Below are 25,366 nucleotides of genomic sequence, written 5' to 3'. Positions count from 1 at the left end.
AGATGGACATTTTCAACTGGTCTCAAACATTATTATTTAACAATAATTATAAAAATTATTAATCCCAGTTTATAGGTTCATGAAGTCCAGATATTAACGTAAGTAACTTAACAATAAGAAAGTCATTGATAATATTATGTTAAATTAGGTACGTAATCTTTTTCAATCTGTCCAAAATAACCTTTTTAACTCCTTCCCTAGCCCTCATAATTCATAGCGAACAGTGTTTGCATTCATACACCTAGTACCCTTCGCCTAGGCCTCTCCAATGAGCCCAAAACGTCTAGGAAAGAACACGATGACAACACAAAAATCAAATAAAATGTGTATTAATTATTATTATTGTCATTGAGAGGTCATTCAGCATCAGCGAACAGTTTATATCAACAGGATAATCATTTTGGATTCATGGTAGATCCATTGTATGTACAGTAAAATATCGATTATCCAGACTAATTTGAGAAGAGTGTAGTCCGGATAATCGACAAAATTCCTGAAATATTTTTGTATCCATTTGAAAATTTCACAATGAAATCTGTTGATCATTGTTAACTCCAAATAATTGAGATTCTACTGTATATGACCCGATGACAATATTATGACCGTGAACCAGTTTTACACATGGCTCAGCTCCCAACCCCGCCAATGTCGATTTTCCTTATTAATCATTTATGTAGTGACCTCTTCCTTGTCTGTCATTTCGCCAAACCGAATACACACATAATTTTTTAAAGGTTATAAATCTTTGTGGCCAAAATACTGGATACTGCGACACAGGAAAGTCAAGCAGTCTGTCTCGAACGTGTAGCTCGCTAACGATGGACTCTTTATAATGTTAAAATCGAGTAATGTAATGTAAATAAAATGGAGAGGAACTAATGGGATGGAATCGTTCAGGAGAAATAAAATATCTTTTTACTATATAAATCCTAATGCAGTATTTATTTCACCACTGTTTAGTATTATTTGTATTTTATGATAATAATGCATTAGGTATTTTTTTATATCACAAACATGCTTATGTTTCCTTTCGCTATTTGTGTATCATTAATTTAAGAAAGTGACGATTGTTTCAGCATGTCCACTAACAATGTGTACAAAAATATGTGTAAAAAAAGTGTTTGCTTCAAGATGTGTGGAGACATTCTCAATCAATCTCTACAGTAAAACTAAGTTAAACAGGCGATCGGCAAGTAGAGGTGTGAACCGTCCGAATCTTTAAAATACACAATCCGTCACAATTATTTAATATTAATCTAACACCAATTAGTATTTAAATATTCTGAACCGATCTAACCAAATCCATGGTCTCATTTAACAAAAATAAAATTGTTACTGTGAAATATTTTAGGTACATAATTGTTACATTATCGATCACATCGTTGCTATGAGAAATCATAGAAAACAATCTCACACCGACGTATGAGACGGAACATAAATCATAAGCCGACTGCGACTTCCGATGGAAAGAATGATTTGTCGATTTGAGGATGGAAGTCACGCCTGTAATCGTGTGACACTTTCAATGCATACTTATAAAGAAATCTGTAGATAGAAATTAATTCACAAATAGCACTTTTGTTCATAACACTACACGTCCATAGTGATTTTTTCAATCCGTTATTTCGAGACATCATATTTTACGCTGGCGACATCGCTGACTACATCACAGCCAGTCATAGCACAGTCTACAGCACTGAGTAACTAGACTTTAGACTTCACGCGGCGGTTCACCTTACAATATATTATACACATGAACCGATTCAATATACCAATTCTGTATTGATAAAAAAGATTTGCATATAATTTATTGATAAATTATATATATATATATTTATATAATATGTGACGATAACCTAATTGTTGAACATTCACTTAAAATGCAGGTTAGCATTTTACCTATTTCAACATCTTATATGTCATTGGATAACAAAAAAAAAACAAAAAATTTACTTAAATAGCAAAGTAAGAAAGAGGAGACAACTTTTCATAAATGTATTAAGTACAACATAAAAGTGGAAATTGATGACACTGTTCTGGAAACTTGATAAATATTGGGAAAAAAAGAATGGCATATTATTTTCAGTAATTTTACAAAATCATATAGCATTGGCAAGAAAATAACTAAAATTGTTGAGATCAAATAACTCGTTCCCATTGATTTGTACTCCCTAGGTCAAACAGCACTCGATAACTATTATCGTTTTAGGATATATACGTGTTGTGAGAAATTTTACTTACGGAAATACTGAAGGTCTTTATAAAAACTCAAATGAGTGACATTTACTGGAGTGCGGCCGTATTATCAATTTTTTTAATTAGTATTTTTTGTCATATTTGAAGCGTTGATTACAATTTATCGATGGAATTTTCAGGTATATTTCTGATACACATTTTATTTATAGTCCAATTAATTAAAAATTATTATTTTACAACTTAATTAAGAAAATACTCACTCGCTCTTTTCATGTGCAAATACGAGACGCAGTGAGTTGTCTGTTATATAGATTCTACAGGCAGGATTAACTTATGAAAAAAACAATGCATTTAATGGCTAAAACTAATTGGTCGCAGACACTGCGATTGAATGTTATTTTAAAAGTAAATTTAGAATTGCCAAGATCGATTGATTGAATATGGTAAACAAAATGGAAACAGATCACATCGCCTTAAGTAAAATTTCTTAAGTTGAAGCAGTTGATCATTATTGAAATATTAAATTTGCTTTAGGTTTAATCTTTAATCGTTTAATAATTTAAAATATTGCGCACATGTGTGTGTGTGGTAATTATCAGAAATAACTTAAAAAATAAATAATATGTAATCCACATTAGTAAAATCAGTGCCTTAGATCAACTGTAAAAAAGATTAAACAATAGTTTGTATAATATGTATTTACATCCGTATAATATTTATATACTTTGAACACACACATATGCACACAAATATTTATCAAATGTGTAGACATTAGTGTTATATTAAAGATTTAAAAAAATTACCATTTGTCAATAATTACATTACACATAGCACTGACAAACAGAATTTATTAGATAATTTATACTTTGAGGTGATGGGATTTTAATAGAAAAAACATATAGTAATCATAATCAATATTTTCATTTCCATACGGCTCGCCGTAATACCTCTCAGATATAATATTATTACATATTAAGAAAATAAGTATAAAAATAAGCTTAATTTATGAAGTTAAAGAATACAAATCAGGATCATTATAATCCAGGAAAATATAATCCACCTTCCTGCTAGTACGAAAATAAACAGCAAATAATTAAACCACATTACAATCACAACAATTACTGAACAAGGAAAAATTAAATATTAACACATATATTTCCCATAGACATTCACACACTATTAATGCATGATTATTAAAAATAATTTCATATTTAATGAAAGAAGCATCATGTTAGGAAATGATTTGTAATGGTAAATTATTGAAATAATTAACATTATTTCAGGTAAGGGGGTGCATCAAAAAAGTGATTATTTGGCCTCCATTCTTTTCCGTGTCTAAAGACGAAAACATTTTAAGTGTTTTCAATAATTCAGAGACGGGACGGACGACGAGCAATCCGACAGGTACAGATTCAAACAATGAGCCAACATAATAAACATTTCATCTTTCAATACGCCTGTCGATGAAGGTCCCAACGGGGAGAATTTTCAAAATAATATTGAAACTTAAAAATGTAATCCTGTCATACGATATTTATTGTGAATCAAATATGCACACACAACACATTCAAACTGATCGATATGATTCAATATGTGAAAATCCAATAAAATATTACATAATCTCTGAGATCAAGGGTGTGATCGAAATATTAAAAAAGCGACAAAACAATAAGCTCACTAGCGTTCGATAATAATCTATTTAACCTAATTATATAGTACACTTGATACCATTAAGATTCCTTAAATTAAACTTTGAGAAAATACAAATTGTTATAGCAGTCATTAACACATAAACTTCAGAATCTTGCTCCGGTAATAAAACAAACTAAGTTCTATAGAGGAAAATTTACAAATCGGAACACTCGAACTGCACGGCTCTCGTCTGCGGGGCAGCAAAGATGACAGGCAAACGAAACGATCCGCGACCGAAACGAGCGGCGGGCGCGGCCCACGGTACCGCACCCCATACGACTCCTCGATTGCCGGATGGCACAACACGGCCGGGACGGGCCTCGCACATATCACAGGTATGTAGATTCTCCTGCAAAACAAGCCACCACAAATTAGCTGTAATCCATCAAACAAATGACGAAAAAGCTTCAATGAACATTTAAAGTCAGTTGTTATTGTATTTGGGCTGTCACCGTGTGTTCTTCTCCAACATTTTGGGTTCATTGCAGAGGCAATTCTCAAGACATGACATAGTAAACTGTACTGTAGTCTATCTGCCATAGCTATATCGGAACATGCCATCCATCTTTTGATTTATGTAACATCTTATACATAAACGTAGCTTTACTGTTTGTAACATCCATAAATCAGCCAATAATGTAGTTAAACAATGATTTTACGACACTGTCATTTAATAAATTGGTGTCTTTATCAAAATACAGCTCAAGAACACTACAAATACAAAATATAAAACCGTTTAAAATGTGCTTGTAAAATGTTACTTTGTATTGACAAATGTTGATATACATAATATCTATTATGTTATACTGCGCTAAATTCTCTTGGTCACTATGAGGCAGTATGTATATTCCAGCTATATGTCAATCTAATTCGGAATGAATTTTGGTGCATGAATGCGAACACCGCTCCAAGTGTATCGCAAAGTATTCAGTTTAGCTCACATCAAACATTGCATAAAAAGGTTACTGTGATTGTTACAACCAAAAGATGCCAAATTGGATATTGAATTATGTTGAAATAGATGGAAACCATGACATTTTTAAATATAACCCATTATCGAAATTAATATTGACAGGGTAACAATATGATGTAATTCAATGGGGTGAAAGGTATCCCCTGTTCCGACCCAATCTTTTCGTCTTTGTCCATGTATGTTTGGCAATCGTTGAGTCATTGTGAGATGTTTTAACCAATCTGTCCGCTCATGTTCAATCACACAATGTTTAATCGTTTGTGTCTGGCCAAAATACTTCTGACATCTGCAACAGTTTATCTCATAACTACATTGTCTCTCGAGAATGACCTCTGCAACGAATCTGAAACAAGGATAGAAAAAGGAAGATCACAGTGATAGCCCAAATACCAAAAACCCTCACAAGGGAGCCAAATTATCATGAGCGACTATTATTTTACAGTTTCTAACACAATGACTGACAACATTACGTTATATTTGCCAGTTCACAGAAAAGTTATTTTATTTCTTTATTGCTGTTGCATTCATTATTCAGGCATGGACAAAAAGAAACACCGACTTAAATAATGCATTTACTTAGCTATATAATCTAGAATTATTCAAAATTTTAATGGACATTCCATTCATATTATTAAATGTTATTTGTAGAGAAAAGTGGTCAATACATAAATGTTAGCCATTTGCCACACCTATCACTACGTGCTTTGGATCAAACGCACATTGCAAAAACAACATGTAATTTTTGCAAGACGCAAGATTAAACCGGCACTTACAACTTCAGAGACAAATACTCTAACAACTAAGTTCATTGTGGAGAATTGTAATTGTGATTATAAGTTTTCTTCAATATCGCATTTTAATATGTGACGTGTCCATTTTCATATACCTCTACAATTTTATATTTGTGGTACAATCGTAAACAGGAATTGGTTTTAATGCCAAAAACTCTTATCATATTATATTATCAAATTAGAATAGTATGGCCAAAATATTATGTGAAATATAGGCATTTATTTGTATCACTGCAATTAATCGGTGTCTATTAAGTCATTAAGTTTTTAAGCATTTTTTTAGATGAAAATTTCCACAGAATATGTTCATACAATTTTTTTAAATTTACATTTTTGAACGGAACATGTCAGAGTGTTCTTTTACCTTTTGAGTTCTTTTGAACCGACAATGTTCTTCTTTACCGAGACGTTATTTAAATGGAAAACAAAAACCTTATACATTCACGTGGTGTAACCTTGGTCTTAGGCACTGCAAACATTTATTCAATGATTGTTATGCATTGAATTCAATGTGTTCAAATATATTAGATAATTAATTTCTATCCGTAACTTCAATTAAATTTTGAATATTTCTGATGTATTGAAATATTGGAAATTAAACATAGTAAAATGAAACAGGTTTTGGTTTCGTTTTACTAACAGTAGTCTGTTTTTAGAATTGCACAAACTGTCAAGTCATAAAAAATATTACATACTTAATAGTATGTAGATAGGTACTGTGCCTAATGTATGTTTCTGCCTTAAATTGTCATTCGTAAGTATTTTAGTTGGATATGTATTACATTCTGTTAATAGTAAATGGCTTTCTATAATAACTGTTTTTGTCGCTAATGATAATTAGCTCTAGGGATTGATAACTCACTGTATTTTTAGATTATATTAGAACCATAAAAATGATTGATTTGATTCTGTAATGATCTTTTTTGAGAAATGGATAATTCAATGTATTAATAAATGATGAAGATTCTCGAAAATTATAATACTACAAAACAAAATGAGTTGGCCAATGTATCATAAGTGAAAATTGTGAATGTATGTTATTAGCAAACATTTGCAAGACCTCGTTTAGCCAATTGTAACAACACACTAATACTGTATGTATACACGTCATACAAAATTTTAAAAATAATTCAATCATACATTCTTCAATAATGTGATGTATTGTCATTGATTCAATTTAGTGCTGATGATATTGCTGTTTCTAAAAATGTGAATCTTTGGTGGGCAGACAATGTAACATTGAGTCCATTTTCGGTGGCTATATTCGTATTCAAATCCTACATTTAAAATCTATTTTAGAAAAAATACAATGATTAATTTGAAAATGAAATGGAAGATATTTTATGGATCGATGACTGCTTTGTCAGCCCAAGAAAGCAGAAAATGATGATGAACGCGAAGTCACCGATAGATATGAGTCACAGAGCGCCACACATTTATTCTATATTGTACTCGAGCTCATATCTAACGGTGGATTAAATCATTTATGAAAAAAATTATATTCAAAAAGTAAGGCAACTCTAAATTATATTTTAGATAAAAAATAACACAAATTATCGAAATGACTGTCAGTGATGTTAATATCTACATATATTATTATTATGATATTTTAACAATTATTTTTATGGATAATTTTACAAATAGATAATTTCGAGTTGGTTACACATTGAAATTAATAATGAAAGAATTAATAAAATTAGACCCTTCCCAAAGTTTGTGAGCTGTGAAAATAATATTCAATAAACTACTTCATAAAAATTTTAAATCAATCAGCGAGTTATAAAAGTAAATTTGTTCACTGACCAGATCTCAGAATATATGATATAAAAAAAAAATTTCAAGTTGTGAATAATTATAATATGAAGATTTGTCCTAAAAATAAATACAAAATCAAAAGAAAAGAGTGCTCGGTGAATGAAAAAAAAAATCAAAACATGTGGAATGACAAAAGGCAATGGTTACAAGCATTAATAAAAGAAAAAAAAACAAAAAGCGGATGATGTTTCGCTATTAATATATCATAAGATTTCCCAAACTGCAGTCGATAACATTAGAAAGAGTTACGTTACACATTTTTCTCTTCATTTTACAAATTTAAACTCCAGCGACAGTCGACATGGAATACTAGCATTTTGGGAATCATTGATAAATATTGCCAGCGAAGGAAATGGCAACTCAATAATAAATTATATAACATATTCACACCACAACCATAGACAAAAGTGTACATTATAGTTAGTTGACTGAACACCTGGCAATACGATGAGATAAGAATTGTAAAAAATATGTAAGTAGGTAGCTAGCTGTCTTGAGAAAATAGAGATTTTTACACTTTTAACATTAACTATTAGTATTGAAATAATAATATAATTGCTCAGAAATAACCTAACAGAGTATAATATTCTATGTATGGAATGCATCCCATTAACCGGAATGTGTTCCATAGTAAATCGAATACAAGATTACATCTCATAATTGTTTAGTATCCTGACTATAAAATATTACAAATGAATAGCTGTTGATTATACAGGTAAAATATTGTTAATAATCGTATCTGCAATGCAGACAAAACACAATATTATGTTGTAATAATAAAAATGTCACTTAAAAGTATATAGATAAAAAAAGTTAACACATTGAAAATTTCTACCAATTTTCATTTTTGACATCAGATTATTGAAATCTTGAATCAGTTGTATGTAGGGAGAATTATGTCCAATCCAATCAAAAGTCAAATGTAAGATAATTCCAATTGACAAGAGTTTTGTACTATTTCATAGGAATCGGTTATAGTGATCGATGTTTTCATCATTTTCACTCCATGCACGTATGGAATGTGATTCAGGGTCCTGGGATAATTGAATTCTATTTGATTTTTTCATCCTGAATACCAGTATTGAAAGTGTTGGAATCAAAGGATTTTGAGATTACTTTTTATATGATTTGTGACATAAAAAGACAGAAAGAAAAAAAAATCAGTTGGTTTATAAACAAAAAGCTCTGAAATCTTAGGAAAATACCATTCATAATAATAACTTACATGGAATTACTGAATCGAAAATAATATGCATTGTTACAAAACAACACAAATTAAATCATTAATCAAGAGAACGCTACAAAATGCGAGATTTCTTATATGTTATTTTTTTGTCGTGCTATGTAATTTATACTTTTTAAAATTCCTGTCATTGATTCCATCCGTGATTGAAATCTCTATAATGTATAAACCTGGCTCGAGTCTGTTATTGATTATGTATTACATTAACCAAGCAAAAAAGGTCAATGATATTATTTACAGGCACACAATTATTGCTGTAAGCTTTGGAAATTTTTTCAATGTACACTATTAATACACCTTATTAAATAGCGGATTTCTATTGAATATACATGTAGTAGGAAACTTTTATCAATTAGAATTTCAATTTGATTGCCATGAAGTAACCTCAGTGGACAGTATTAATTTTTTAATATTCAAACACTGAAACAAAGATATTTTCCATTAGTACCTATAATTGTCATGATTATCACATGCAGTATGTGACATTCTTCATTTAAGATATCTACAGTGAAACCCCGATTCTACGGTTTTCAAAGGACCCTAAAAAAACGATAAATGCGGGATATAAAAATAAAATTTAAAAAAACTCATTTTTCTCCTGGATTTTTTTCGGCGTCTTGAATTATTTTCAGTTATAATTTCAATTATTTCAGATGCGAGGCAAGCCAGAGCGCCGACCGACCTGTGCAAACAAAGCGACGCGACTGAAAAGTCTGCATCATAAACAATTCTACGAAAGCGAAATGAAAAATATTCAAAAGTCAATCGGGATAATATTTGTGACGGGACCATACTATTTAAACGATAAATCGGGGTACGGTTAATGCGAGATTATTTAATATTGTTCTTATGGGTATTTGGCGGGTCTTTCGAATATGAACGATCCGTGCGGGAAAACGATTTTTACGAGAACGGAAGATCGGAGTTCCACTGTATATAGAGATTTGCGAAAAATATTTCTGGTGTGTCTGTTTGTACATTTCAATCAATCGTTTTGAACGTCTCTCCATCAGACGTTAATAGCTTCTTTCCTTTCAGTCACAAATAAAAAAAATATAATCAAAAATTAAAACTAATCTTGAAGTCAAGAAAAAGCGGAGATAGCGTGTGAAATAATATAAATAAAAGGAACACCCCAAACCTGTATTCATATTGTTAACATAAAACATTATCATTTGGCTTCAGACAAAGAAGTCTTTTAATTTTAACAGCGCACGGTCCACCCTAGCCGGGTCGCTTTCACCGCTGTAAACCGGTCATATCTTGCCACCGTTAAGCGGTAGTTCTGACGATGGAAGAAAAAGGTATGCAAATTACAGTGCAATCGGCATGTTATCGTTGATGGCCGATGAACAATAAATCCTACTAAAAACTTAGACACATCTATTACAAACAATTTATACAATTGTTAAAACATTTGTTGGAAACTCAACACAGTGTGTCCACACCTGCAAAAATTGTTATCAAATTAAATGTAGTTTGGGACAGTCCACATCATAAAAATTGCACGCTTCAAGCAAAACAACATTTCATGGGACCATGCGTTACCATTTTCAGTGAAAGTGTTAAACATTGTTCAACGTTATCCCACAAACATGTCCAGACTTGCTAGTTTATCAGTGCATTTGCAAATATTTTCCATCAAGAGCGGAATATAAAAAAACATTTTAAATGCTTTCATACAAATATTTATGAACAGTTACTATACAGTTGTTTTGCGGTCAGATGTATGTAGGTCCAGATTAGGCTTGAGATGTTCATCGACCACAGATAATGGCATATGTAAAATTTTAACTTTCGAGGTGTCGAGGTAATAATAAACATGAGGCGGATGAGTCGCGGAGTGCAGCCGGCCAGACGAAGGTGAACCGCAAAAGCGAGAGGAGAATCACACACAAACGGGCAAAAAGGGCGGACGACACTTTACTGTGATGGATCAGTCAAGCTCGGAGCGTCCTGTCAGAGTCGGCGAGGGGCGCGTTCTCCTGTTCCCCGTCGGCATCGACGTCCGCGCCCAACTGCAGGTCGGGCTCCGACAGCAGGCGGTATTCGCCGAGCAGCATTCCCTCTCGCCCCCTCCCTCTCCCTCTCCCGCCGGTCGCCGCGCCTTCCACTGCTGTCACATGTCACAACACAACAGCCTCAGCACACATACACACATATACCCCAATTTACAGTGCTGTAGATCTGCGATATTCTTTCCGCTGATCGCAAACGGACGCATATCTGTCGTTGTGCCAAATTTTGCCTCCGATTCCATCGCTTATTTCATAGTAAAGAATTATTCTATAATGTCATTCAATGAATATTTTTTTCTGTAATTTTGTAAAATTTTTTGAATGTGTAATAAAATTCAAGCCTATTTAGAATTAATCATTATTTTAATTCTATACTAGAATATCCAGGTTTGATTCCTTATTGAATTGTAAAATTTCTTTGAGAATTTCTGTATTCAAAATCAATCACGATTTCCAAAAAAATTAGCATTAAATTAGCATGAGAATGTGTAAAAATATCAACGTCAATTCGGCCCTTTAGGATCAAAGAAACAGATCAAAATTTTTCACGTATGGTGTATAAAATAACACATTATGTACGTGAAGACAGTGATAATTCAACAAATAAAAGATAGGTTAATATGTATCACCTGAAAACACCATTTTATTAATGTGAAGTGGAATATAAATTTACTTGTGTTTGCGGTTTCTTTGAATCTAAAGGGCTGAATTGTAGTTACATATGTTCTTCAAAATCAGCAACGACCATATAAGTGAGATGAAATTTTATGGCACAGCGGCGGATACGGGATCAACTCTTCACTAAATTATATATTTTTATTTCAAATTAATTTAAATGGTGGTCCTCATATAAAAATAATTTCATAACTGTGTTGTCAACATCTACTTACTCGCTGTACAATGCCTTGTAAAAACCGCCTAAAAATTCAAGATGTTTCATTGAAAATTACCGTAAGTTCTATTTAGGTATATAATATTATTGTAAATAAATGCAACTTTTCCAACAAATCAATGTGAATAGCTGCCGAAGCAGATTTGTCTCAGCAATGTATTTTTAACTCAGGTACGTAATGTTTTTTGATTGTAAGAACGTTAATAAGCAGATAGGTTAGATGGGAAGGAAATCAGCAAGTATAGTACTATATTACATTGTCATTTGATAAATATTATCTTATTCCCTCAAATTTCTGAAAATAATATTGAAAAATCTGAAAGCGGCTGAATTTTGTGATATATATAATTATGTAACAAAGCATTGCTTGTCATATACAAATAATTTTAAATGTAGTGAATGCCGAGTGATATATTATGGATTGCCATTATAATATAAATGCTGAATCCCTTGAAAAGATGAAAGATTTCCTTTTATCCAAATTGATAAAAAATATTTTATAATGAATACGTACAATGGACTGTACTGTACTGACTGTAAAACTACGAATTGGAAGCCATTTTGTATGAACACTTAAAACCTTGTACGTAATTAATTATTCATTTCAATGTTAATATGATAAGTTCTGTATTATCAAACGCTTTACTCATCCCAGTCAAAATGCAGCTGTAAACATCAAACAGAACATTTGCAGGCTATATATGTAATTATTCTTGTCATTTCCTATAGATTGTTTTTGTCATAAATGCAGATAATTTGACTCCGCCTCATATTACGCATAACTGTGATGTTATTTATATCCTTGACATAGGATATAAAATTAGTCATTTATTCACCGAACTCCTCGATACAGTATATTACTGATGCTTTAAATCTGAGGGATATGTTAGCATTGTATGGTCAAAAAGAATAATTTACATCCTTTGATTCTGACAAGGCTCATTTACTAAACCAGTCAATGGTCTTTATATTCATAAATCAGACCGACCAATTTAAATACATATTTACTTATTACCATTGCGTATATTACGTAGTATATTTTTGAGAATGGATTATAAGTGGAAAATGTTAGTATTTGAAAACAATTTAATATATTGTATTATAGGTTGGTTGGTTAGCATCAACGAATTCAGAAGGGGCGGGGGGCTATTTAGAATTTTCACAAATTTCTCATGAATGTCATTTTGTCCGTAGATATAATATAATATATGAACTTTACCCAACAGCGAATGAAAGTTTGAGAATCTCTCACTGCAGACTTTCATCAGTTCAATTTTCCACAATATATTAATATATTCTCATAGTATACTTTCTGATGTAAGTCTACATTTATGTAATGCTATTCACTTCAAATGATATTGAATATTTTATGAATGTATGAAGGGTATAAAAATATTTTACCATAATTACAGAACTTTGACACCTGCGTCGCTCGATAAAAAATGATAAATAAAAGAAGTTTTACTATTTCAATAACATATATTTAAATATTAAAAATTTATATTGTATTGTTGGAATAATGGTCAATATGACATGGAAGAAACATGTAAGCATTCCTCGTTTGAATTATGCCTGTTTTAAGTTAGACTGGTATAAAAAGAAAATTTTCAATACTTCAAATTGAAGTACAATCAGTGTTTATATATATAGCCATTTATAATAATTGCATATAATTGATGATAAGACATAAGAATGTTTAATAAAAATAATGTGTCGAGGGGAAGCAGATATTTTCATGTATATCTGTTAGCGTTTTGCTATTACGTAGCACATATTCTTATTGAATATTTAAACTGACACAGATACACATTTTAGTATAAGAATCTTATAATATAATATGTACATCATTTTATAAATCAAATTATAAAAACAATAATAGTTAAAGATAAGAGAAATATCTTATATGAAATTCTATGATTCATATGGATTTATAAAGTTACTATGTACAAAAAAAAATCTCTATGTCGAGTGAACATAAAGTAAATTTTAACCGAAATGAAAAAGTGGCCCCACCATCGACTGTCATTCATCACTGTATAAATATATATCATGGAAACGAAAAGAACATTTAATAAAGTGCAACCGACAAAAGAATTCTCCCTCCGACAAAAAGAATCACTCGGGTGTGTATTACATTAATAATTATGCATTACTTAGGTACTGCTATTTCATATTATAATAACTACAAAAAGAAAGAAAAAACAGTTGTCAGTTCAAAATAGAATCGGATGTTCTATCAATGTTACTGAGCAATTGATTTGGTACCATTGGACAGCTGACAGTCGATGGTAAAAATAAAAATTTGTAACTTTGTTAGTTTGTACATAATTGGTTATAAGATTTATAAACACATTTTAGTGGCTGTATTATTCTAATCAAAGAGTGTTGCAATAAAATTTTATAAGAGGGAAATGGAAGTTTGGAAGAATCATAAAATTTAGCCAGACTATTACAAAGGTCAGGTAGTAATCAAAGTGTGTCAATACACAACAGCCCTATGGTTTCTGTAACAAAGTTATCTAATCAGTTTCACTATTAAAAGTGGGACCGAGTGTCTTAACTTAGGTTTCATTCAATATGCGGCACGGAAATAGAAAAATCCTTCGAATATTACTCTTTAAAAAAAATACACTACAGCAAACACTAGAAAATAAAAATATTATATTTCACACCACGAGATCAGTTTGGGTATTTTTATCTTGAGTAATATACGCCTGAAAGATGGACATTTTATAATTGCTGACACTATTCCGTCAGTATAATACAAAGGTTCCAGTATTTTTGCCTCTTTACCACATGTAGTGATTTTTTTTTATTAATCTTGATTTAACAATATGCACAAGGGTACTTTGGTTTCTAATAACAGATACTTATTGTTCAACGAATCGGTATCGGTGCACACATGACATGCAATGTCGTCTCCGCGATATATCACCCGTCTCGTCTCACAAATTGACGAACACAATAGAATAGAAATGTTGCATAGATTTCAGTAACATCAACTGGGTGAAAAATGCCAAATATGCATCACAGAAAATTTTGACATTACAACATGCAGAACTGTCTGATAAGGTTGAAAGGGAGACTTCATTGCTGGAGAAAACAATGTCAGCTTCTCATAACTTTAAAATTCCATGGGATTTCATTGAACAGTTTATATACATGGATTGGTTATCTATTACATATCTACTCAACGTCTCTCTATAGTGAGAGTGAGAATAAGAGTAACGGACATCTTGCCTCATGCCTAATATAAAGTTCTAAGAATTCAAAAATTCTGCTACTTTTTGCAGAAACTATGAAGGCATCCACATTACATGGTTAGTAAGATATTTTAGAATACATAGTAATAAAAATAACATTTGGATGCATAATTTGCCATTTTTCTGTTGATGTCTGAAAGACAACTGGGGCGAGTAGACATCCGGTTGCAGCATTAAAACTACATTGCTACATTTACATTTATAATTATTACACATGGAAAAAATTCAGTCAAACGTCATCGGTCACACCCGGGACGTTGCGGAATATCTGACGGACGGAGCCGACCCGAAACGGGCGTGTGCCCATCGACCGACAGAGCCGAGGGCGTCCCACCGGACGCGGCAAAGGGGAGAGATGAGTGAGGCAGGATCATCGTTTGGAAGGTTTCCCCGGGAGGCGATCGGGGATGGATAGCCTCCTCCCGAAGGGCTGCAGGGAGAGGGAGGGAGGGAAGAGAGAAGTCCGGCGGCGGAAGCGAGGTCGCGAAGGAGAGGGAGAGAGCGTCTCACCAGAGTCCCATCCCTCCTCCTGCTCGGCCGAGTCGGCGCTCTCCTCCTCCTCCTCCCCGGCGCTGCTGGAAGGCGAGGGGGAGGGGGAGTCCGAGTCGTGCAGCTTGCGCCCCGCTGCTTCCTGCGCCCGCCATGCAGAGTTCTGCGGAACGCGCTGCAGCACCAAGGTCACCTGCAACACACATCATCACGGTGACAACACTGGCATATGAAACGATACCTTCAAATGATTAATCCCAGAGGGATTTTTTAATTTTACTAATTAATGTTCAAGAACTATTTAACTCGTTTCACTATTGCATTACACATATAAAGAAAAGAGCTTTCTACATTAATATTTAAAATATATAGTATACATACATATGAATTTGCTCGTCATAAGCGTTACTCGCTATATCAGAGAATAGGTATTTTTAAATGAGCAGTCACATAACACAAAAAGTCGCAATTCAAACAAAAATACACAATTGGACTTTTTCCCTGAAACAATAATGGCATTCATAAACTACAAAAGAAGTTGTATATTGTAATGAACGCTGGTAGGTAGCTACTAACTTCACAAACCTTGGATTTTATACATGCAATTTCAACCATATGCGTGGATACATTTTCAATATTGTCGGCGAAAACACCAATTTGGTAGGTACTTAGACACTTAACTAGTATCATAAACGTAAGCCGATCCCGGCGGCATCCTGTCCGGTCAGGTTTTATTGCTTAAGGTGGAAATGTTTTTAAACGATCGACACATTAATAGTTTGTTAAAATTTCACATTAAAATAAAAGTAGCTCGTTATAAAAGTGAATATGGAGAAAATCCTTAACTAAAATGCCAACGAATGTATCCTCGTTACATTCGAGATCTCGCTATATACATGATCGTAATAACCGAGTTCAACTGTAAATATATTGTGACCTCAAAAAGAATCAAACACGGGGACCCCGGATGAAGCTAGTGCCTACACACTGGACTACGAGGGTGGCATCATTAATTCAAAACCCTTAGTTTTTTTAGTCGTTTTTTTATAGAACTATCGTATCGCATAGCATTAATTCAATTTTTAAAAAGTTTTCTGCAAATGCCTGCAATGATATAGAAAATATAAATAAAAAACAACATTACCTTAAAATCTGAACTGTACAATTTGTTCTGTTTGTCTTTGTGTGCATCATCCAGCTGCCACTTATCCAAGGTCAGTCTGTAGACTTCCACATTGACCCCTAAAAATAGAAAAAGATTCATGATTACTGAAAAACCATGGATCTGTCAGGTCATACGGAGTACTGCAGCAGATAAATTCCTCACCGTTGCTATCCTTGGTGTCCTCACGGACAGCATTGACCTCATTAGTGACGAAGAAGGTGTTGAACCAGAAGTGAAAGACCTTGTCCTTGCCGATCGTCATCTTGGGCTTGTAAAAGACTTCCACCTTGATGTCGCCTATGAGAGGCGTGCATCGATCCACCGGCCTCAGCACCAACGGAGAGCCCTTGCGTGTCTCGTGGCTGCCCAATGACACCTGAAAAACAACACAATACCGCTCAATCAATCCATTATGTTGTTTCAAATTACAACTCTACTAATTGAAATATGAAACCTATCGTACCATAAGGTTAATATAATTATTCGCTATCACAGTGAGCAATTATTACAGTAAAACCTCGTTAATAAGAACACGGATAATTCGAAATTCGCGCTAATTCGAAATTTTCGCAAAAAAAAGGCCCTTGAACAATATTTATATATAAAACCATACCTTTAATTCGAATTTCGTAATTCAAAATGATTTCCTGGCATAATTATTAAATATATTAAATATTCAATAAATCGTGATAAAGTACACTATTTCATGAGCCAGTTATTGAAAATTGTGACAGATTTTTCTTAAAACATCATAAATTACTTATTTCAAGAAGGTAATATAAATAATCCTGACGTTTTATGACCCATTAACACACACGGAATCGAAAATTTCGTAGGCACATCTATGATCGTAAACAAAATTAATGAATATCAAAAAAAAAAAATTCTAAATTTTAATATTTTCCCCCATACATTACATATTTCGTAATTCGATTTTTTTTTCGATTTTCGGTCCCATGGAATCCGTATTAACAAGGTTTTACTGTAATGCCATACAACAGCAGTGTTTCCGAAACGGTTGGTTGATTTGTTTCAGCTTTAAATGTTATGCAATACAAACGGAGCCAAAGCGAGCATTTGATAATACACACTCAACATCAGTCAAGACATGATACCCACACATTCCTAATTATTTTTGTCAAAAGTGGGGAATGCCGGGAAAATTTATATTTCTAAAGTACAATGCCCACGATGGTCGAGCGGCTAATGTCGTGGGACCCAGGTTCGAATATTGGGTTTGGCAAAAATACATTGTTTTTCAATTTGTGTTTGGAGTCAGAGAATGGACCTAATAGGTTGAGCAAGTGGCTAACATCCATTTATCGTAAAAACTAACCTATAAAATATATAATAAACCAATCGATCCTATTAGAATCGGACATGGTCAAAAGTACAAGTATGTTGTAAGTTTGTGAAATACTATTCAACAGTATAAAGTGTCATATTGGAGTTCTTTTCGTAGACAGATGTAAAGCCATCGCATAAAATCTCTGCACACCATACCAAACGAAAAAAGCTACTCTAAGATGTATCATTCGAACAATATAGCAGTGAGGTGATCTTACTTTTTGTGAAGAATGATTAGCCGAGACGCAGAACTCTAACATGCCCTGGCCCCCGTTGAGTGTTGGCGGTGGCTGCATTCTCAATTCCATAATAAGTAGAGCGGGAGGGACGTAGACGTTGGGATTAGCCGCCTCGCTCCCCCCGACTGCGTTGTTTCTCATGTCATTGACGGTACTAAGGCTGACGGCGGGACCGGCCCTCGACAGCATTTCCAGAAGCGCTGCATAATATTCTACGTATCGACGCTGCGAAGGTATCGTTACGCCTGTTCAAACATATTCAATATTTCAAATAAACAACATCCGGATTATTTAATTCAGATATGAATACCGTCAACAGTAACATCACCTTCCAAATCATACTACCACAAAATGATTCATCTTCACTCTGCACTCTAATGGAGCATTACAGATCAAGAGAAAGAATTTAAAACAATTAAAGGGGGCAATGCACACCATTTGTCATCAATAAATCTGTACTTCTGAGTATAGCCAAGGGAACATTGATTTTTGGACCATTTTGTATGGGAACTCCAACGTTTGTGTGGAATTTAGAAATTTTCAATTTTTAAGTCTTATCGCCTTTTTTCTTTTGCTCACACAAATATTTCATAGAATTCGTCTTCTTTGTGTCCTTCACTGTTGTCCGCAAAGCTGAAGGCATTGAGAAATCTGTAGCGGTCTTCACTTGGTCGAACCATCATGTTATCACATTCTTCATGGAACAAACATTTCAATCGTCAAGTAGGAATACAGAATGATTATGTACCTTTACTATCATGAGTTCTTTCCTGCCCATAATATTTTAAAGCTTCCGCAGCCGTTGTAAATTGTCCACTGTGCAACATATAACAGCATATCATTGTTCCTAAAAGAAAATGCAATCCTTTAAATTCATATTTATTACATAATTACATGATATGACTGGAAGGTGTTTTTTTCTAGAGGACCTTCAGCCATACACCAAGCCCAACTTGAGGTGGATTGATGCTTTGCCAGTTCCGCTATGACTTCTTACCGTTTCAAGTTTCCGTTAACAGTTTCATGATTTTGTTTTGTTTTGTGAAGTATGTTTTTTAATGATTTTTTGTCTTATTGTTGGAAGGTGTTGAGAGAGTGCACTTGAGTTAGATCCAAATCACTCAAATCACAAATACTGCAGCAGTCTGATATAAAGCGTGTAAATTTTACATTGTTGAAGCTTTACAAAATGATGCTAAGTATATCATATTTACCCGTTCTGCCCTTCCCCGCCTTACAATGGACGGCTGCAACATTTCTTTGATCTGTCGTTAACCATTCGTGGACATCTTTACAAAAAGTTTGAATAAGCTCAATTTTGGGGGGATTGTGATCATCAAAAGCGTACACAGATACCTGGAAATTAAACAGTTTGATTTTCAACACAAAGTTTATCAGAGGCCTAATCTAGTAGTCATGTGGATTGGTGTAGCGTAAGACCATTCTTTATTACTTTATGCAAGTGATACGTTTAGCTTCAACAGCATGCACATCTGCATAATGAGTTCAAATAAATTTGGTTCAGCATTCAACAAGTAGCTGATGTAACTGAATAATATTTAAACCACATTTATACGCAATTATTAACACTATCATATTATTTTATACAACTGCCAATGTTTCATAACAAAGGAGACGCAATATACGAGATGAGTGTCAAACAAAATGTAATTTAACAGTCTATTGAAATTTGATCTTCAAATCGTAACACATTATTGTGGGAACTATAAAAACTCACCCTTTCATGAAATCTACTAGAGTTATACGATCTTTCCGAGCAGAGGTTGTAAATTTTATAATGGTCCTTGTGTTTGTCTTCAAGAAATTTGAAGACATCATCGATATGATTCCGATACACTCCTTCTAGATTGACAGCTGGAAACCCCATCGCAATCAGACTGTCGGTTATATCTGCATATATGTGTTAAGGAAATACTTGCAAGTGAACAATAATAATTATTACACAACTAAAACGCATCAAAAAATTTTTACAATATGCACTAACTTGGGATTGCAATACCGAAAGAAATGTCAATACCGGTTTTTCGGTATTTCTTATTGGATACCGGTATTTCTTAAACATTAAAATAAAAAAAAAAGAAGTAGGTGCTTAGTAAGTAAGAAGTAATAGCTATTAAAATCTTTTAAAAATATTATTTTATAGCAAATACCTACATTTATTATGTTGACATTTAAAAATATGCATTGATCATAACGCACCGTGAGTGTAAAACCAAGGCATCTGCAAAAGACAAATTTTGGATATATTAGGGTTTGAAGTCTTCGTTTTGTTAGGAGAAATAGTTTCTAAAAAAAACCATAATATTTGGTTTATATCTACATTATATTGCATGTTCTTTCAGTTACTTCACTTTTACATTATTAAGTTCACGACTTTTGCAGTTGTTTTGCATTTAATCTCGAAATTGAAAAATTTGCAGATGCCTTGGTATTACACTCTGGGTGCGATAATTGTACAACTAGTGATTTTTCACAAATAATTTTGAATATATTGATAATTTTAACAAATAAAAGCCCTCAAAAAGGAAAAGCTTCTCAAATTCAACGCTACAGTCATCAATAATAATTATAGAATAATTTTGTCACATTTTTGTCATGGATGTTTTCTATTTCGAAATAATATTATGATAATTCATCGCGACAATTACTTACATAAATATATTTGATGAAATTTGTTTAATTATTTTTTCACCTCTGTTGGATTCACTCAATATATTTGCATTTTAGCAGCACATAACTTATAATTCAATTTCAAAAACGTAAACGAGTGTGCTTTCTTAATACCGAAAGTTCCGGTATTTTGGATTTTTAAAACTAGTATTTCGGTATTGATAAATACTGAAATACCGGTTTTGAAATACCGGTATTGCAATCCCTAGCAGTAACCCATGCAAACTTTACATTACAATATCGCCCTATAAACACATTGTATTATAGTTTTGGCCGATAAATCAAACAAAACAGAGCTCAACAAAACATACATTACTAAATGAAGGCGTCACCTTTCCCAAATGTTCAATGGGTAAAAATTAAAGCTTTGATCAGTGTATCACACATGTGCGGATATCATCAAAATAATTGAGGTGCTGCAGATTAAACGAATACAAGACAAAATTTAAAAAATTAGTTAGGAGCAATATTAATTCACATCACCACATACCTATTTAAGGCTATACTTCAGCTGGGGTACGGTCTAAAACGATCGTGACCACGCGACGCGAAGATTGTGCAAACGACGCGTGCAGAACAAAACATAATTTGTCATAAAAATTCATCGTCCATTTAATGTTATTTTTATTGTTCTATTAGTAATAATATATTCATTGACATGTTTTCTTTTTCAAGTAAATAGGTAACGTTTTTTAGTCATCTTTACACGATTTAAGAATTAATTCCCCGATGCCATCACAAAACAAATTGACGTGTTCACAGCTCGACTTTGATCTGTGATTGGCAGCGAATCCGAAATTTTGTCGCACCTATAGTTGAAAATTATTTGTCGTTTCACTGAAGTATGCTCTTAAGCATGAAACATGACGCAAGCATGTAACCGCTGCTTTGTACGAAAAGAAAATAACCATTAGATCCCATGGACATAATATATAAAATAATTTTCGTAATAATCTTAATATAATTTGATGTCGTGATTTGATTTGCAAACCAATCCAAACACCAAAAACATTAATAAACATGAAGAAATATCAATATCCATTCAAGGAATACTAATAAAGGATAATTTGAGAAGTTATTTACAGAATGCTGAAACAGTTGTGTAAAATTTACAATCGCATATTTAACTTTGATATCAATTTAATGGATGTCTCTGGCAGTGTTGTCAACCGTACTATAATTTTGATTCTGCAAAAAATATAAATTCTATAATTTTACACCAAATATGCCAAAATACCATAATTTTAAAGGATTCAAGCCGAAAAATGTTCCTGTACTAAATTTTTTTAAAAAATATTATAATTTTACGCCTACAACTATCAGCATAGAAAAAAATCCTCAACATCTCAATTATACTAACACTCTAACTACAGGGCATTTTGTGAATTTGAACTAGAAAGGAGCATCTCAATGTGTCACAAAATACATTATTTGACAACAAGAATATCGTGGGTATTCTGCGAAAAAGCACTATGTCAAAATTTTGCTGTTTTGACTTAATGATGAGGTAATCTTATTAAGAGTACGCTCTATAGTATACAAAAACACACACAGTCATATCTATAAAACTGGCGAAGATAATTTATGTTATAAGTCAAAAAGACATACATCGATTCAGAGAAAAGGCACTTAAGGGACTTAGTGCATTTGCTTCTCTCATTCTCAGGATATATTCACAAAATTCTGCGTGCGAAACTGCACTAAGTCATACTCAAAGCAATATCGCAGAAAGGAATTTGCCTTTTATATGTATAAAACAAGTTAAGACCGTCCAAACTTTCATACTCGATTATCTCAAAACTAGTATTTTTGACTTAATGCTTATTCGCAGAATACCCACGATATGTACTTAGGTTGAGTGTTTTTAATAATAAGCTAAATCGGTAAAAGTCGGTTGTGGGGAAGCCAGGCAGGAACCGTGCTAATTGCCGTAGCCGATTTTGGCAAAATTCATGAATGAAAACCTAACCTAAACTAACCCAACCTAACAAATAATCCACTATTTTCCGCTGGCTTCCCCATAACCGACTTGTACAGCTAAATCTACAAGTAGTTAGTGGAAGTCAGGTGGCCGTTGTAGAGCAATGCGTAAGGCACTGACTTCTCATACCAAGAGTTCCAGGTTGGTTTCCCTCAGACAAAATCTATAAATAGGTAGTAAATTGTCAGCCTTCACTTAACGTTTCGCATAATGTAATTTGAGAGATTTTGATTAAATTTTATATTAATAATTACATCGTTGTCATACTGATGTGATGGTGTATCATTTCTGTGATTGTTTGAACTGTATGTGTATATCTCGTTGCATTTTTGAGGTTACACTTCTTTTGGCACGTTTGGGAAATCAGATCAGTGTATTTTTGGCGTGTGACATGTAACACATAATTTTTTTTTTCACACGAAAAAAAACGCACTTGATTGGATTCGAACCACCGATTGTTCGGGTGTCAGCCGAGCGCACTACCATTACGCCACAGTATGATACTCCAATCGTGACTATTATATAGGATAATAATATAGTTTAGAATTGTTCCGTTGCCTAGGCAGAGAATTTATTATTGTCAGCCATTTGCAATTCCTTACGTAAACAAACAATTAAACGTCAGAGTGACAGTTGGTACTTTAAAAATAAAAACAACGAGAAACCATTATATAATTTAGTAATATAAGTTGAAGTGTATAGAAATAAACTAACAGCGTTCCAATAAGCGGTCATTTTTCTTGAGTGTAAATTAACAAGATAATTAAGAGCTAGTCAAAGAACCTAGTTTATCACAAGTTTTGTTTTGTTACGCCAAAGAAGTATAACTTCTAACGCACGTACATAAGTACACACAGATTACCCATATAAGCGCTGTGCATAATTTGTTTTTATTATATTTAGGTAAAGCATAGATGGAACATTTTGGAATTTTTACAGTTTATATACAGGGAAGGGTAACTGAAATGCGTTACAACTTTTCCTAAAATATTCAATAACTTCTTACTTAATTTATTACCTAACCGTTCTGCGATAAATATGTTATATTCATTCCAGGTGTAAGCATATTGGCAAGATTAAAATGTTAAGCTGACTTGACTGACACTTACAAAACTGACACTTAAAAATTACTAAAGCAGTGATAGTTCAATACATTGTATTGGATGTAAGTACAAATAAATAGCAAGTATTAATGTCTAAAAATTAACTGATTTAGATACAAGTGATACAGGTAGCACTGGCCTTCAACCTATATTTTAAAATTTAATCTGAATTCTTGAAGCGTAGGTTGTGACTGGAATAAAGCACGCAATATGTAAACAGAAAATAAATACACAGAAAAAGGATACAGGTTAGGTCAAGGTTGAAGCCATCTTGAGTATATCGTCTTCTATTTCTACTCACTATAACTTTAAAAGGAATTGATATTGCATTGGCCATCGTCGCACTGTCCCTGCCGCTGGTTTTCGCATTTATGAGATCTGATGAAAACCCATCACATTTGTTATTAAAAATATTGTCTCTTTTACTTTTGTTCGCACTCCTAGATATGGATATAATATTTTGTCCATTAGATATAGTCAACGCCTGTTTAGAGTCGGAGCAATCATGATTGTACACTCGGTTTAAAGGGTCAAAAGTGTCATTGTTAAAACTAGATTTGGTCCGTTTCCTAGGCCCGTTGAACACGCCGGGATCCAACTTGTAAATACACAACTGCTTCTCTTCCAGCCGATGCAGGTGATCGAGGAAGGTCTGCTGGGAAGGGTAGGGTCTCGATGGCGGGGGACGTGGATGTTTGGAGGAGCGACTCGAAGTCTCAGAGTCACAAGAAGCCCCTACCGAGGCCCTATCGACGGAATTCTTGTCTTCCAGGTTTCTAGGTATGTCAAATGCGGTCTGGTCCAATAGAGCTTTGTCACATTCGCCTGCACAAACATGTAAGGGGGCCACCGACTGACCCGATTGATCGACTCTGTGCTTCTCTGAACTCCTTCGCTTCCTGCGGTGACAACTCAGGCAAACACCCATAAAACTGCAAACGCGTAAGGCGGTCGATCGCGACACCGCGCTCACATCACATCGGGAACGGCACGAAAGCAGGAGAAAAAGTACATTCTTTGTCCTGCGGTAATTACGAGAGAACCCATTGTAAAGAAAAACTGCTTAACACACATTTACAAGTTCATTCGATATATTCGACTTATATACGCACTATTAAGATGAATTCATTTGTTTCACGAGATTATCGAAAGTAAAATTTGATACAAAACATAATATTAATTTTATTTAACATACTGACGAAATATCACAAAAGTGAAACTGTCACACCACACGTTCTGGGAGACTTCCATGCAATGGAAAAGTCAACTCCTCCGGAAGAACTACTCACCGGCACTCCCATTAATTTGGCAAAATAGCGAACTTTTAAACCATCATTTATTAAATATCTAAACATTACTACATCAAATTGATTATAAAAGTGGTAAAGTGCTTAATACCAGCACAATGAAAAGGATCTATCTTGCATTAATGGCGTCCATCCTGCGCTTGCAGTAGGACATAGCCGGA

The 25,366-nt window shown here is 33.4% G+C and overlaps 1 protein-coding gene across 2 annotated transcripts; it reads right to left on the bottom strand.

The window, feature by feature from the left end:
- Window positions 1-918: 918 nt before the first annotated feature.
- Pten (phosphatase and tensin-like protein) lies at window positions 919-25,351 on the bottom strand. Of its 2 annotated transcripts, XM_085952258.1 has the most exons (10): window positions 24,145-25,351; window positions 19,862-20,034; window positions 19,338-19,479; window positions 18,872-18,970; window positions 18,103-18,368; window positions 16,700-16,913; window positions 16,517-16,614; window positions 15,394-15,565; window positions 10,638-10,826; window positions 919-4,237 (listed from the first exon to the last, which is right to left on the bottom strand). In XM_085952258.1, exons 1-9 carry the CDS (start codon window positions 24,824-24,826, stop codon window positions 10,651-10,653), a joined length of 2,022 nt encoding a protein of 673 aa, XP_085808384.1. In that variant the 5' UTR covers window positions 24,827-25,351; the 3' UTR covers window positions 919-4,237; window positions 10,638-10,650. The 2 variants fall into 2 exon arrangements, with proteins under 2 accessions (XP_085808384.1, XP_085808385.1); XM_085952259.1 differs by lacking the exon at window positions 10,638-10,826.
- Window positions 25,352-25,366: the final 15 nt, after the last annotated feature.

Source organism: Rhyacophila brunnea, unplaced genomic scaffold (assembly GCF_057557595.1).
Source record: "Rhyacophila brunnea isolate RB1 unplaced genomic scaffold, BYU_Rbru_1.0 scaffold_3, whole genome shotgun sequence".
Taxonomy (NCBI): domain Eukaryota; kingdom Metazoa; phylum Arthropoda; class Insecta; order Trichoptera; family Rhyacophilidae; genus Rhyacophila; species Rhyacophila brunnea.
This window is presented reverse-complemented; position numbering and strand designations above follow the sequence as displayed.

Excerpts from the sequence above, each read along its gene's own strand:
- Pten (XM_085952258.1), bottom strand. The coding sequence starts at position 24,826 with ATGGGTGTTTGCCTGAGTTGTCACCGCAGGAAGCGAAGGAGTTCAGAG. Across the intron at positions 16,615-16,699 it reads GGACACCAAGGATAGCAACG|GGGTCAATGTGGAAGTCTAC; the intron begins GTGAGGAATTTA and ends TTCTATTTTTAG. Across the intron at positions 10,827-15,393 it reads GGAGGAGGGATGGGACTCTG|CAGTGGAAGGCGCGGCGACC; the intron begins GTGAGACGCTCT and ends GACATGTGACAG.